The 16,170-nt window shown below is 35.3% G+C and overlaps 1 protein-coding gene across 1 annotated transcript in view; it reads right to left on the bottom strand.

The window, feature by feature from the left end:
- RB1 (retinoblastoma 1) overlaps nt 1-16,170 on the bottom strand; it is a 118,685-nt gene that overhangs the window by 53,484 nt on the left and 49,031 nt on the right. Inside the window, exons 12-17 of the mRNA XM_010834047.1 lie at nt 13,873-13,960; nt 7,886-8,002; nt 6,398-6,454; nt 6,283-6,314; nt 6,121-6,197; nt 4,945-5,141 (exon numbers count right to left, since the gene is read on the bottom strand). Of these exons, the coding sequence (XP_010832349.1) occupies nt 4,945-5,141; nt 6,121-6,197; nt 6,283-6,314; nt 6,398-6,454; nt 7,886-8,002; nt 13,873-13,960 (568 nt within the window). The remainder of the gene's footprint in view (nt 1-4,944; nt 5,142-6,120; nt 6,198-6,282; nt 6,315-6,397; nt 6,455-7,885; nt 8,003-13,872; nt 13,961-16,170) is intronic.

Genomic DNA, 16,170 nt, shown 5'->3' with positions numbered 1-16,170 from the left:
ACTGTTGCTTCCTGACCTGCTTACAGGTTTCTCAAGAGGCAGGTCAGGTGGTCTGGTATTCCCATCTCTTTCAGAATTTTCCACAGTTTGTTGTGATCCACACAGTCAAAGGCTTTGGCATAGTCAATGAAGCAGAAATAGATGTTTTTCTGGAACTCTCTTGCTTTTTCAATGATCCAGCAGATGTTGGCAATTTGATCTCTGGTTCCTCTGCCTTTTCTAAAACCAGCTTGAACATCTGGAAGTTCACAGGTCACTTATTGCTGAAGCCTGGCTTGGAGAATTTTGAGCATTACTTTACTAGCATGTGAGGTGAGTGCAATTGTGCGGTAGTTTGAGCATTCTTTGGCATTGCCTTTCTCTGGGATTGGAATGAAAACTGACCTTTTCCAGTCCTATGGCCACTGCTGAGTTTTCCAAATTTGCTGACATATTGCGTGCAGCACTTTCACAGAATCATCTTTTAGGATTTGAAATAGCTTAACTGGAATTCCATCACTTTCACTAGCTTTGTTCATAGTGATGTTTCCTAAGGCCCACCTGGTTTCACATTCCAGGATGTCCGGCTCTAGCTAAGTGTGAGTGATCACATCTTTGTGATTATCTGGGTCGTGAAGATCTTTTTTGTACAGTTCTTCTGTGTATTCTTGCCACCTCTTCTTAATAACTTCTGCTTCTGTTAGGTCCCTACCATTTCTGTCCTTTATTGAGCCCATCTTTGCATGAAATGTTCCCTTGGTATCTCTAATTTTCTTGAAGAGATCTCTAGTCTTTCCCATTCTGTTGTTTTCCTCTATTTCTTTGCACTGATCGCTGAGGCAGGCTTTCTTATCTCTCCTTGCTATTCTTTGGAACTCTGCATTCAAATGGGTATATCTTTCCTTTTCTCCTTTGCTTTGCCTCTCTTCTTTCACAGCTATTTGTAAGGCCTCCTCAGGCAGCCATTTTGTTTCCCCCTATACCTCCCAGCCCCAGGCTAAAAGCTTCCTACCCAGGCCCACAGCACCCCTACTCCATTTCTTAACTAGGCTGTTTGCTCTAAAAGGTCAGTGACTTCAGGTAATTCCTTTGGTAGCTCAGTGAAAGAGAATCGGCCTGCAAATCAGGAGACACAGAAGCTGTGGGTTTGAACCCTGGGTCAGGAAGATCCCCTGAAGAAGAAAATGGCAACCCACTCCAGTATTTTTGTCTGGAAAATCTAATGGACAGAGGAGCCTGGTAGGCTACAGTCCATGGGGTCTCAAAGAGTCAGGCACAACTGAGTGTGTACAGGTTTTATAGTTGTATTTTTTTGTGAGGAGTCATATGGTATGGTCTCCCTCCATATTACCAGAGGCACAGGTCCCCTACAAAAGATTTTTCATCTGAGGAATTAGCATCATGAGAGTTGTTCTGCATTTATAAAAAAATTTCTCTGGTGGCTGTGAGAGAAACAGTATTAAGGTAGCCACAGAAGTGGGTAGATCAAGAGGAAAAATCCACAGAAGTCCACAAAAAAGACCATTTAGAGAATAAACTACCTGGTCTATTTTGGTTGACAAAGATTTTACTGAAAAAAAATCCAACACAGTCTGAATATATTGAAAGTAAAATATCCAAATCTCACCTCATCATCTACTGGCATGATAAACTGCTGAACAGATTTAAGAGGCCTAAATGTCTATAAGTCTTTTGGTCCAATCCTTAGGCATGGTTCATTTTAAACCACAACTAATCTTCCAGATTTCCAGAGGACAAGATTTCACTAGGTTTTTCAATAGATTGTTTAGCATTTTATATTCATATACCACCTGCTAATCTCTCTGGGATTAAAAAAAAACAGAAGTGTGCTTATGCCTTCTTAAAGTTATTCTGTTCTTGATTTAGTATTTCTCAAGACTGTGCAGTAAAGGTACTCAACCCTTTCCCCATTCAAAATATAACTCCTGCAGCTCAATTCCAGAAAAATAAATGACCCAATCAAAAAATGGGCCAAAGAACTAAATAGACATTTCTCCAAAGAAGACATACAGATGACTAATAAACACATAAAAGATGCTCAACATCACTCATTATCAGAGAAATGCAAATCAAAACCACAATGAGGTACCATTTCACAACAGTCAGAATGGCTGCGATCAAAAAGTCTACAAGCAATAAATGCTGGAGAGGATGTGGAGAAAAGGGAACCCTCTTACACTGTTGGTGGGAATGCAAACTAGTACAGCCACTATGGAGAACAGTGTGGAGATTCCTTAAAAAACTGGAAATAGAACTGCCATACGACCCAGCAATCCCACTGCTGGGCATACACACCGAGGAAACCGGAATTGAAAGAGACACGTGTACCCCAATGTTCATCACAGCACTGTTTATAATAGCCAGGACATGGAAGCAACCTAGATGTCCATCAGCAGACGAATGGATAAGAAAGCTGTGGTACATATACACAATGGAGTTTTACTCAGCCATTAAAAAGAATACATTTGAATCAGTTCTAATGAGGTGGATGAAACTGGAGCCGATTATACAGAGTGAAGTAAGCCAGAAAGAAAAACACCAATACAGTATACTAACGCGTATATATGGAATTTAGAAAGATGGTAACGATAACCCTGTAAGCGAGACAGCAAAAGAGACACAGATGTACAGAACGGTCTTTTGGACTCTGTGGGAGAGGAAGTCGGGGGAGGATTTGGGAGAATGGCATTAAAACATGTATAATATCATATAAGAAACGAATTGCCAGTCCATGTTTGATGTAGGATACAGGAAGCTTGGGGCTGGTCCACTGGGATGACCCAGAGGGATGGTACAGGGAGGGAGGTGGGAGGGGGAGGGGAGTTCAGGATTGGGAACACATGTACACCCATGGTGGATTCATGTTGATGTATGGCAAAACCAATACAATATTGTAAAGTAAAAAAAAAAAAAAAATACAATATGTTCTTTCTTTCATTAAATTACCAATGAATAAAGTAAGTAGTATCTCACTTGATGTTTCCCTGTGAGTATGTTCTCATAAATATCTTCAGTTCAAGGAGAGATTCTGACTGTAATACAGAATCAAAAAACGAAGCAGGTTTGCTCTGATTCTTGATCTGGATTTTGGTATCATAGGTGTGCTCAATTGCTCTGATTCTTAATCTATATATTTAGTAACGTGGGTACATTCTATTTGTAAAAAATCCTTTGTACTACAACTTGTGATATATGCTTTTCTGTATATACGTTATACTTCAATAAAGAAAAAAATCCTACAGTCTGTGAAAGCTCAAATTTATCTATAGTATGCCTACTCTCTAAAATGTTAAATTATTCTCACAGGAAAGACTCACATATTATGTTGTGTGGCATGACTTATGTTCATAGTTACCCACCACCACTCTGTTCTGTTTATGATTAAAACAGCAGTCTGTATTGATTTTTTGAAAATTCAACCAAAAGTAGCCTATAATCTCATCCCCTAGAAATACCAAAGTTAGAATTTAAATTCAGAGGCTTATGAAGTCCACACTACTCTATTATTAAAAAACTGTACCCTTGACCAGACTTTGTACATGTTACTTTTCCTCCAAAAATTCTCAAAAATAAAAGAATATTGTTTAGAATCCTAGAATACCAGTAACTGAACTAAACAGGCTTGAACACAAGCAATTTTCAACAGTAAATTTCTACTACTTCCTCCATAATTTTCAGAGCTCATGTCTTTTATATATCCTCATAATATCTACCTCAATGCTTGGCATATAGCAGATGTGTATTGATAGAAATAAAGTCCTCTAAAAGAAATAAGAATAGTCACTTTCAGATGATACAGTCATGTCTTGATTTCAATTTCTAGGAAAAGCGGGCATGGCATCCTCTGAAAAGTACTCTATTTATTTTGTTTATTGATCTATGTATTTATTTTTGCTACTTTCATTGAACCCCCAGATTCTGAGAGTTTTCTCCTAAGTACTCCTTTTTTTTTTTTAACAAAGCAGAAGCTTTTGTATAAAAGACTTAGCCAATTCAATCATAGCAATACAATGTCTATCAACTTCCCCTACTTCTCTCCTTTTCTATCCACTCTGTCTATACAGCAATACAAGAAAAGCACGAAGAAACAAGTTATCTCTTAGCCATTACATTTTTAAAATATAAAAAAATTTAAAACTACATTTACATGAAGATTAAGATTCTAATATAACTAAAGCCTTAATTTTTTCACTGTCATTTCTATATGCTGATATAAATGAAAAGATGTAAGCTTAGCATGCAACAGTTTCAAAAGAAACCAACTGTATATCAATCTACAAACCTGATGATTAACAAAGTATTGCCCAACTATGAAGATTTAAAGAGCATAACAGAAGAACTTCATATAAATGTTTTATTATTACTATATAGGAGATATAACCTTTATTTAAATAAAGCTTTATCAATAGCTTATATGCTATAAACAGACTACCTAGAATATTCTTTTTGTCCATACAATGCTATAAGCAATAACTACACCTGTGTAGATTTTAGATTATCTTTAACGATGGGACCAAAAAAAAGCAAATTAAATTGAAATAAAAATCTGTTCTTTTAAATCATCTCAATAGCCTGTCAATTTTTTTTTTAAGTATTCTGTTGAAATTTAAGACCAGGCTCTTAAATTTTCAAACATGACACTCCTACTTTAAATAAAGTTCCCAAATACTTTACAGAATTCTGCTTTGTTTTGAAGTGCCAAGCTTTAAGAAAAGCAATTCAAAAAAAAGAAAAGCAATTCATAATAAATTCCTATATGAGATAGTCTGGAGAGCTCAAAGACACCATTCAATTGATAATATTCCACTTGATTCTTGGGCTCTACTTGGAAATCATATTATTCATTAAATCGCATATTTGCTCGAGGTAAATTTTAACAAATATATGTCACTAACAGATAACTGTTATCCATATGCATATGAATATCTTTAACTAGTTACTTACTGAGAGCCAGGCAAGGGACTCCATGATTCGATGTTCACATCGTTCTAAATGTTTAATCATTTCTCTGGTCAGGTTGGCTTCTGCTTTGATGAAACTTTCAATCACTTTGTAAAAATCAAAAGCTTTTAAGTTAAATACATTCAGAATCCATGGGAAGGATAGATCTGTTCCAGTATCCAGGCTCTGAGACATACTTCCTAAAAATGAAAGAAAAATAACTTAGGAATGAAACAGAAAGTCTTGAATTACATTATTTTTCAGTTCAAAGGTTTTATTAAACAAAAAATTAAAACACAGTAGAAAGGCTAAACAAAAAAAATTTACTTAAAACAGAATTTTTTATTCTGGGGTCCACAGACTCCTAGGAAATAGGCTTCCCAAGTCTGAGGGCATATGCATGTATGTCTCTTTTAGACAGAAGGCTCATAGCTTATATCAAATTTTCAAAGGTTTAAATATTCTACACTTGTATCAGGGACAGGTTTAACATCCAACCAGTAATGCACTGGCATATCCATTTTAACTGTCTCATTAATCATTGATTAAGAGGGGAAGTGATTGTTTAGATTTTGATAATTTGGTTAGAAAAATCTGTTTTAATTGTGTATTTCTTGGTTATATTAGTTATGTAATATATTTTTATCCTTAGACAATTTTTTTTCTTTTGTTTTTTACAAACAAAACTTTTTTGACAGTCGCAAGATTATTTGCAAAGTAATGATACATGTTGAAAATCGTATTTTAAAAAACCCCTATTGGTGCCTCTGTTCCATTTATCTGGCAGATTTCAGTTCCAACCTTTGGTCTCATAACCACTGAATATATATATGTGGCAGTGCTTCCTTATCAGTGGAAGCTGCTCAATGGTACTTCTCAGGGATTTTACAATCTCCTAAGTCTTTAAAGGGGGTTAATAGGTACATTTCCTGGATTCAGTATAGACCAAAATAGAGACCTTGTGAAAGTATTTCCAAGATGATTTGAAACAATCCAAGTTCACAAGCCGTTCTAAGGTGACCAATTACATTCTTTCGTATATAATGATCTAAAATATGCATTTCTTCTCCTTAACTTCTCCATCTCCGACCCCCCTAAAAAAACCCATATAACACCTCAGATAAGTTTTTTTAAACTTTAAATTGAACTAGAATGTTTATTTACTAAAATTTAACTTACTGCTATAGGTAGCCATTACAACCTCAAGAGCGCATGCCAACAAAGACATATGAAAGATGTTGTCATTCAGGAGTTTGCTAAAGGAAAAAAAGAATGATTTTTGTAACATTTACTTTTATAAAAAAAAAAAAAAGAAATTGTTTTACTAAAACAAAAATTTACCTAAAATTTTGAATGGATAATCGTTCTTCTTCCTAAAACAGATTTAAAAAATTAACTGAAGCCTTCTTTGCATTAGCAATGAATTTTTTTTTCTATTATATTCTTTTAAACTTACTGATTTAAGCATGGATTCCATTACTCGGTAATACAATCGGACTCCAAGTTTGTATCGCTACAAACAAACAAACAAAAAATCAGATCCCACTATTTTAGAAAACATAACAATTACTAATTTTTAAAAAGTTTTGCCCTGAGACACATCTCTGACCCTTCTTAGAAATATGGCTACCAAGAGAGCACAAAAGCTAGCTTGTCTAAAACTGAGGAAACTGAAAGCGTTGGTCACTCAGTTGAGTCCGACTCTCTGCGACCCCATATAAAATGATGGTTTTCACATTCCCGATAAGTTTTTAAGAGGAGGGGTCCAGTATATGGTTTTCCTACATTCCTACTTCAGTCTACATCATAACAGATATATATGTACTAAGAATATATTATATATTAGTGTTAGTTGCTCAGTCGTGTCCAACTGTTTACCACCCCATGGACTGTAGCCCACCAGGTTCCTCTGTCCAGGGGATTCTCCAGGCCAGAATACTGGAGCGGGTAGCCATTCACTTCTCCAGGGGATCTTCCCAAGCCAGGGACTGAACCTGGGTCCATTGTATTGCACACTGATTCTTTACCATCTGAGCCAATGGGAAACCTGGTACTGTTCTAACCATTTTACACATGAATATAACACTCCTGTGACATGTATTTAAGATAGCTCTCCAGGATTAAGAGAATAGTACCTTTCCATAAAGCTGGCAAAGGCAAAAATCCGATCTAAAGGATCTTATCAGCAAAAAGTTTTAATCAAATAACTAGTTTCCATTAGTTTAAAAAACAGTCCAATTTTAAATACACACAAATATACACCTTAATCCTTCATTCCAAATTATGACCAAAAGAACTTTTAAATGTAATTGTTTAAAATACAGATGGTATCAAAATATAACCTCACTACACTAAAGCAAATGTGTATAGTAGATTACAGTTTTCAAATATATTTTATATATTACCTCAGTAATGCCACAAAGTAAAGCAAATATAGAAACCTGACAGCTCATATATGAAAGAGCCAGATATGAAACCAGGGCTTGGATCCAGAGCCCATTCTCTTGCCAAATATTAGTTTTAGATTTTCTGAAATAACAACAGCAATAGTAAAAGTAACATCATTCAATAATACCACTAATAAATGGCATGTATAATATTCCATTCATATAAGTATATGCATACATAATATTCCATACGTGCAAAAGTTAAAGAATATACACCAAAAACTTAATATCAACAAGATTTTGATTTTTTTTTACTTGTACTTTCTAAAATTTACATAAGTTTTCCAAAATTTTCTGCATGTTTCCTTTTGGTTTCTGTATAGAGTAAGGAGAGCTAGCCCATCAAGTTTTTTCCAAATAGCATCATACACAGCCGACTAGGATTTGGTAGCTGCCAAAATTTTATACTATTAGATAGCATTTACACAACTTGGACAGATATTGCATTTGAAATTATTTACTATACAGTGGTACTCATCAAAATGAGTTGAAGTTACCTGTGATCCAATTTCCATACATCCTTGTCCCACAGCTTTAGCAAATTTCTCTTTAAAGACGTCCCCAATATCCTTCACTCTTTTCAGGATACTGTCCTTTGGATTCACTGTACAATTCTTTAAGATGGAAAAATAGAAATTAAGATAGAGGATACTGTCTAACCAGAGAATTAACACCTTCTGTTCTATAACAGCATGACTTATTACTTTCAATTTTTATACTGTGAAAACACTTCACAAAAAATAAGTAAATACAACTACTGAAAATATGAGAAATATTAAGCATTCCATTCTGGGATGATAGGGACCAGAAACTACTAGACTACAACTAAAAAACCCCTATTATCTAAATTTTCTGCTGGCAAGTTAGGAAAGATTTGTTAGCCCTTCCCTTAGCCATCAAAAAACAGCCTCATAGATTTTACAACTGATACCAAAGAAAAACAGCTCATCATAAAAGACACAAATGAAAGTACTGCATGCTCAAGGAAATTAATATTGTTAAAATATTAACACTACTCAAAGCAATCTACAGATTCAAAAAATTCCTGTCAAAATTTCAAGGTATTTAACAGAGTAGAGCAGCTGTATGTAGAACCACAGAAGACCCCAAACAGTCAAAGCAATCTTGAGAAAGAAGAACAAAGCTGGAGGCATCAAACTATACTGCAAAGCTAGAGTAATCAAAACAGTTTGCTTTGGCATAAAAACATAGATCAGTGGAACAGAATAGAGCTCCAAAATAAACCTATGCATATGATCAATTAATTACCACAAAAGACTCAATAATACAAAATATAAAGTAAGGAATGGGGCAATTTCTTTAATAACTGTGCTGCTAAAACTGGAAAACCAGTTTCAAAAAACTGAAATTCCACTATCTTACTCTACACACAAAAATTAACACAAAATGGATTAAAGACTTGAACATAAGACCTGAAACCATGAAACTCTTGGAAGAACACATGGATGGCAAACTCCCTGTCATTAGTCTTGGAGATATTTTGGTATTGACTCCCCAAAAAAAAGGTAACAAAAGCAAAATAAACAAGTGGAACTATTTCAAAGCAAAAAGCTTCTGCAAAGTAAAGGAAATATCAACAAAAAGAAAAGGCCACCTACAGGACAAGAGAAGATATTTGCAAATGATATATCTGATAAAGGGTTAATAGCCAAACATACAAAGAACTCATACAACTCAATATCAAACAAACAAAACAAAAAACTAGCTGATTAAAAAAGAGGCAGAGAACTGAATACACATCTTTCCAAAGAAGACATACAAATGGCCAACAATCACAAGAGAATATGCTTAACAACTCTAATCATTCCCTGGAGGAGGGCATGGTAACCCACTCCAGTATTTGTACCTGGAGAATATCATGGACACAGGAGCCTGGAGGGCTACAGTCCATGGGGTCTCAAAGAGAAATGGCTAATCATCAGAGAAATGCAAATCAAAACCATAATGAGATATCGCCTCACACCTGTCTAATGGTTATTATAGAAAAGAGAACAAATAATTAAGTGTTGGTGAGGATGTAAAGAAAAGGTAACCCTTGTACACTACTGGTGGGAATCTAAATTGGTGCAACCACTATAGAAAACAATTTGGAGACTCTTCAAAAAATTAAAAACAGAAATACCATAAAATCCAGCAACTTCACTTCTGGGTATTTATATGAAGAAAATGAAAACACTAATTTGAAAAAATATTATGCACCCTTATGTTCACTGAAGCATTATTTACAATAACCAAGAATGAAAGCAACCTAGGTGCCCATCAATAGATGAATAGATAAAAATGTGGTATACAGGTATTCCAAATAGGGAAAGTAGTACATCAAGGCTGTATATTGTCACCCTGGTTATTTAACTTATATGCAGAGTACATCATGAGAAACGCTCGGCTGGAAGAAGCACAAGCTGGAATCAAGATTGCCGGAAGAAATATCAATAACCTCAGATATGCAGATGACACCACCCTTATGACAGAAAGCAAAGAAAGAGACTCTTGATGAAAGTGAAAGAGGAGAGTGAAAAAATTGGCTTAAAACAACATTCAGAAAACTAAGATCATGGCATCTGGTCCCTCACTTCATGGGAAATAGATGGGAAAACAGTAGAAACGGTGGCAGACTTTATTTTTTGGGGCTCCAAAATCACTGCAGATGGTGACTACAGCCATGAAATTAAAAGACACTTGTTCCTTGGAAGAAAAGTTATGACCAACCTAGACAGCTTGGGACGACCCAGAGGGATGGTATGGGGAGGGAGGAGGGAGGAGGGTTCAGGATGGGGAACACATGTATACCTGTGGCGGAGTCATTTTGATATTTGGCAAAACTAATACAATTATGTAAAGTTTAAAAATAAAATAAAATTTAAAAAAAAAAGCAGAGATATTACTTCACCAACAAAGGTCCATCTAGTCAAAAATATGGTTTTTCCAGTAGTCATGCATGGATGTGAGAGTTGGACTATAAAGAAAGCTCAGCACCAAAGAATTGACGCTTTTAAACTGTGCTGTTGGAGAAGACTCTTGAGAGTCCCGTGGATTGCAAGGAGATCCAAGCAGTCTATCCTAAAGGAAATCAGTCCTGAATATTCATTGGAAGGGCTGATGCTGAAGCTGAACTCCAATACTTTGGCCACCTGATGTGAAGAACTGACTCAATGGAAAGACCCTGATGCTGGGAAAGATTGAAGGCAGGAGAAGGGGGTGACAGAGGATGAGATGGTTGGATGGCATCACTGACTTGATGGACGTGAGTTTGAGTAAGCTCTGGGAGTTGGTGATGGACAATGAAGCCTGGCATGCTGCAGTCCATGGGGTTGCAAAGTGTCAGACACAATTGAGCAACTGAACTGAACTGAACTGAACTGATACAGGTGTATGGGCTTCCCTGGTAGTTCGGCTGGTAAAAGAACCCACCTGTAATACAGGAGACCCTGGTTCAATTTATGGATGGGGAAGATCCCCTGGAGAAGGGACAGGCTACCCATTTCAGTATTCTTGGACTTCCCTGGTGGCTCAGATTGTAAAGAATCTGCCTGCTTGAGAATCCCCTTGGACAGAGGAGTCTGGTGGGCTATATCCATGGAGTCACAAAGAGTCAGACATGACTGAGCAACTAAGAATAGGACAGCACATATAAGTATGTATGTATGTGTATATATATGTGTATATATATATATATATACACTTACACACACACAATGGAATATTATTTGGTGGTAGTTTAGTCCCTAAGTTGTGTCCAACTCTTGCAACCCCATGGACTGTAGCCTGCCAGGTTCTTCTGTCCATGGGATTCTCCATGCAAGAATACTAGAGTGGGTTGCCATTTCCTTCTGCAGGGGATCTTCCTGACCCAGGAATCAAACCCAGGTCTCCTATATTGCAGGCAGATTCTTTACCGACTGAGCTATGAGGAATGACCCATTCCCTATGAGGGGATATTATTTGGCCATAGAGAAAAAAGAAATCTTGTCATTTGTGACAACAAGTATGGATGTAGAGAATATTATGCTAAATGAAGTAGATCAGACAAAGAAAGCAAATATTATATGATTTCACTTATATATGAAATCTAAAAAACAAAACAAATGAACAAATGTAACAAAACAAAAACAATCATAGACATAGAGAACAAACAGAAGGGAGGGCGTGGGTAAAGAGAGAAACACGTGAGGAAGATTAAGAGGCACAAACTTCGAGTTACAAAATACATGAGTTATGGGTATGAAATGTACAGTGTGCGGTATACAGCCAATAATTATGTAATACCTTTGTATGGAGACAAAAAGTAACTAGATTTACTGTGGTGATCATTTTGAGATGTACAGCAATACTGAATCACTATACTATGCGCCAGAAACTAACCAAGTCTTGTAGGTCAATTACACTTCAAAAGACAAACAAACTCATAGAAAAAAAATCACATTTGTAGCTACTAGAGGCAGGGGATGGTGGGAGGGGGAACTGGATGAAGGCAGACAAAAGGTACAAACTTCCAGTTATAAGATAAATAAGCACAAGGGATGTAACACACAATATGATAAATATAATTAACACTGCTGTATGTTATACATGAAAGTTGTTAAGACAGTAAATATAATTAACACTGCTGTATGTTATACATGAAAGTTGTTAAGACAGTAAATCCTTGTAAAGAGTTCTCTTTACAAGGAAAAGAATTTTATTCAGTTTCTTTTATTCTGTATCCAAATGAGATGATGGATGTTAACTAAACTTATTGAGGTCATCATTTCATGATGTATGCAAGTCAAATCACTATGCTGTATGCGTAAACTTATACAGAGCAATATGTCAGTCATATCTCAATAAAATTGGTAAGAAAAAATGTCTATAGCTTCTAATATTTTACTTATACAAGGAAGGAAAAATGGCACTGATTTTTAAAATGAAGAAACCAAGAAACAAATTCAGAGAAAAACTTAATGATTTTCAAGATATGCCCCCTCTGAGACAGGCAATTTGTAGTACACGCAAAACTTTGCACTCCAACTGTTGCACTCCATTTAATGTTAAACTTTAAACTAAGTTCTGGAAAATATCTCTGAGACAGAATTTTCTGCTCAATAGAAATAGTTTAAAATAAAAAAGAGGTCCTACATACTTTAAATGTTGGAGGAAATACCAAAAACAATATTTAAGGAAACAGAGATTATCGTTCTTTTTACTTATATCATTATCCCTTCTAAAAGTTCTAAGTAACTGAGTACCTATGTTTGGGAACTATTCTTGTGCTACAAATTACCCAGAAATAAAAACAACTTTATGCAAATTGGACAAAGAAAATCAGTTCTGAGCCAACACAGTTATGAATATGATGACAGAAAAATACTTTGTTAATCCCTGGGGGGGAATATAAGCAAGAAGACAACGACAAAACCACAGGCAGCTTATGATATTAAACAGAATGTTAACCAAACAAAGCACACAGTTACTGGATAAGCCAAACTTTAATAAGTCTTCAAGCCTCATCCAGCTTCCACAGAGGAGCCTTTCAGTCAGCCCCAAGCCTCATCTAATTTTAAAGGAGGAAAGGAACAAGCATGCAATACAGACACTAGCTTTCATTCTCTTTCTTTCTCACTCCCTTTTTTTAAGGGGAGGGAGGGTAGCAGGTGCCTTTCAGATATCAAACTTAGGGTCTATCAGGAGTATATACTGTAATGCACACAGGGCCATACAGTAAAAATAAATGAAAATGGGCTAAATAAAAAAGACTGCAGAGATATGACAAATATTAAATCCTATCTAATGTCACATTCAAAGAAAGTATCTTAACAGCAGCCAGAGGGAAAAGACAGATTAACTGTAAAGAAACAACATTTGAATTGACAGAAAACTTCTTACTAGCAACAATGAGAGTCAGGAAGTAGTAAATACCTTCAAACTACTAAGGGAAAGTAAAGGTCAACCTAAAACAGATGATCCAGGTAAACCGCCTCACAAAAATTAAGATAAAGATATTTTAAGACAAGAAATAAAACACAAAGCTTGTAAACTCATATCAAACTAACTCTCACTAAAGGAATTATTAAAAGATGTATGGGGGCATGGAAGCTCAAGAAGGAGGTGATACACATATAGTTATGACTGACTCACACTGTTGATCGGCAGAAATCAACATAACATTGTAAAGCAATTATCCTCCAATTAAAAAAAAAATGATGTATCTGAAGAAAGAAGAAAATAAAAATGGAAGAGAGGTCTAAGCTGCAAGAAAGAATGGTGAACAAGACAAACAGTGCACATGAGAAAATCTGAAAATAACACTGTCCAAATAAAACAATACTACTACTAATACCTAATTTGGAGAGTTAAAAAGCAAAGCAAGAAATAAGATAATAGACAACTTATTGGGAAATGGGTGTTTAAAAAAACAGTATTTTAACTTCTAATTTCAAATTTGTTTGCCAAGATATCATAATAAAGTGTTTCACATATGGCTTACATTAAAATAGGAAATCAGATTTTCCGATGGTTGATCACTTGCTGAATTTAAGATCATCATTAATTGTTGGATAGTATTCATAACAGTTCTAGAAAAAAATATGAAGAAATGTTAAGAAATGAAGTAACAAAGAGAACAAATGAAGTGTATCTATGTCATAAGTTACGCTTATCTTCAATCTCACTGTCTCTTGTTAATCTTTAAGTTCTCTGAAATAAGACTTTACAAATCCCTTAGTGTACTGTTGTTTATAAGGAATTAACATTTTAGTTAGATCTTTAAGAACTGATATGTTCATAATATGTTTATAATTAAAAAACATATGCTTATTTACTAATAAAACTATATATCAATAAAACAATTGATAAAAGTAATGACATTGTTTTAAGGACAAAAGGGCATCAAAATAATAATATTTTAAGCAAAACATTATTACAATTAAATATTAAAACTAGTCAAATAAAGACTAAGATATTTAATAACTCAAGTAAAGAACCAAGTGACTCTCTTTTACAGAGATCTTCAAGATGAAGGCATACATGATTTTAGAAGTCATCATTACTAAAACATAAATGTAAGTCAATCTCTTATAATTTTGTGTGTATTGGGGGGTACATGGTAAATATTAATAATCCAATTTTGGAGTAGAAGTACATTGCTACTCTGTATGCACTGTAGAATGCTGTAGAATGTTTATGGCCAAAAGGTTCCTTAAATATTATTTAATAATCCATGTTTGGTTCTCAGCCAAGCCTCTCGAAACTGATAGCTACAATTCCACGACTTTTAAATATAACGCTTCTATGACATGTTGTACTAATTCCTTAAGCCACAGTGACTAAAGTCATAAATGACCGACTGCTAAAACCAAAAGATCTTTCTTATTCGGTCTGATACTTGATTTTCTTGAGACATCTCACACTCTTGAACGTGCTCTTTTCTGAAACTGCCTTGGCTTCCTTGGCTCCACTCTCTGGCCTCCCCAGTCACACCTCATTCTTTCTAATCTAACTTCTATCTAGTCCTTAAATTCTAGCACTCTTAGCGTTCAGTCCTTAGTCATCCATCCGTGTCATTATAACCCTCACTTCAGAAAACCTCATCTGTTTTTCTGGTTTTAACTCTTCCTGATGATTCCCCAATCTATTATGTAAGATCCTTATGTCCTACTACTTATTACATTATCTTCTTCATGTCCCATAAATTCCTTAAGAATAATATTCTAAATTTGAATTCATCAACTATTTATCAAATCTCTTCTTGCTCTTTCATTCCCACTATCTTTTGGTTTAGATCTTCAGCATCTCTCAAGTGAATTACTGCAATGCAGAATTTTGACAGGGATTTCGACTCACTATGTCTATGGCAGCAGGATCAAGGCATATGTACTTTGGGGGGAAAAAAGCTCCTCAGGGTATCTAATTTGCATCCATGGTTAAGAACCACTGTGACAGATTGATAGGTCTATTTCTCACCACACCCTCCTCAGTCCCTCTCTTCACAGGTGACTATCACGTAAATTTTCAAAAACCAAGTCTGACTTTATCCTACCCCTGCTTAATCCATGTATAGCAACAGACTATATCCTGCACAAGCTGAAGTCCAAACTTCTGAGCATGGAATAATAATAAGGCCCTTCATGACTAGTCCCCAACCTCCTCTTCTGCCATTTCATCTTCCCATTTAGTCCGTCAGTACAAAGCTGCTTACAGCTCCCCTGACACATTGGGCTGTTTCATATGTCCATTCCTCTGCACATGCTGTTGGTCTTCTGTGACACAAACTTACACATTTCAAAATTCAGTTTAAACATCACTTCATAAAGTCCCTTCTGTGCCAAGTCTAAGTCTATTACTGTATTCAAACAAGAATGCATTTGTATACGTGTATGTAGTCATTTGAAAAAATTAATGATTGGTAACTATGTATCAAGTATTATCTTAGGTCCTAATTATTTAATTTAATGGTGAACAAAAAAGTCATGCTCCATCGCAGTATAAACTTAAAGGTTATTACGGGTATTGACAGAAACAAGTAAATACACAGATGAATTCATAATTATAAATTGTGATACACACTATGAAGGGAAGAACGTGATGCTGTGAAAAATAATAATTCCAGAGAGAAAGACATCTGCATTATATATTTGTATATACATGTAACAGGTATATATTGAGTGCTCTTTGTGTGCCAGATGTACTACTAATTGCCAACAATATGATTATTAGACATAGGTCTGTCTGCCCTTAAGGAGTATAACCTAGAATGAGAATGTGTTCCATTTTAGTAAATAAAAAA

The sequence above is a fragment of the Bison bison genome, unplaced genomic scaffold (genome assembly GCF_000754665.1).
Source record: "Bison bison bison isolate TAMUID 2011002044 unplaced genomic scaffold, Bison_UMD1.0 scf7180017863994, whole genome shotgun sequence".
Classification (NCBI taxonomy): Eukaryota; Metazoa; Chordata; class Mammalia; order Artiodactyla; family Bovidae; genus Bison; species Bison bison.
The sequence above is the reverse complement of the archived record's forward strand: the minus strand, read 5'-3'. Positions and strand labels throughout refer to the sequence as shown.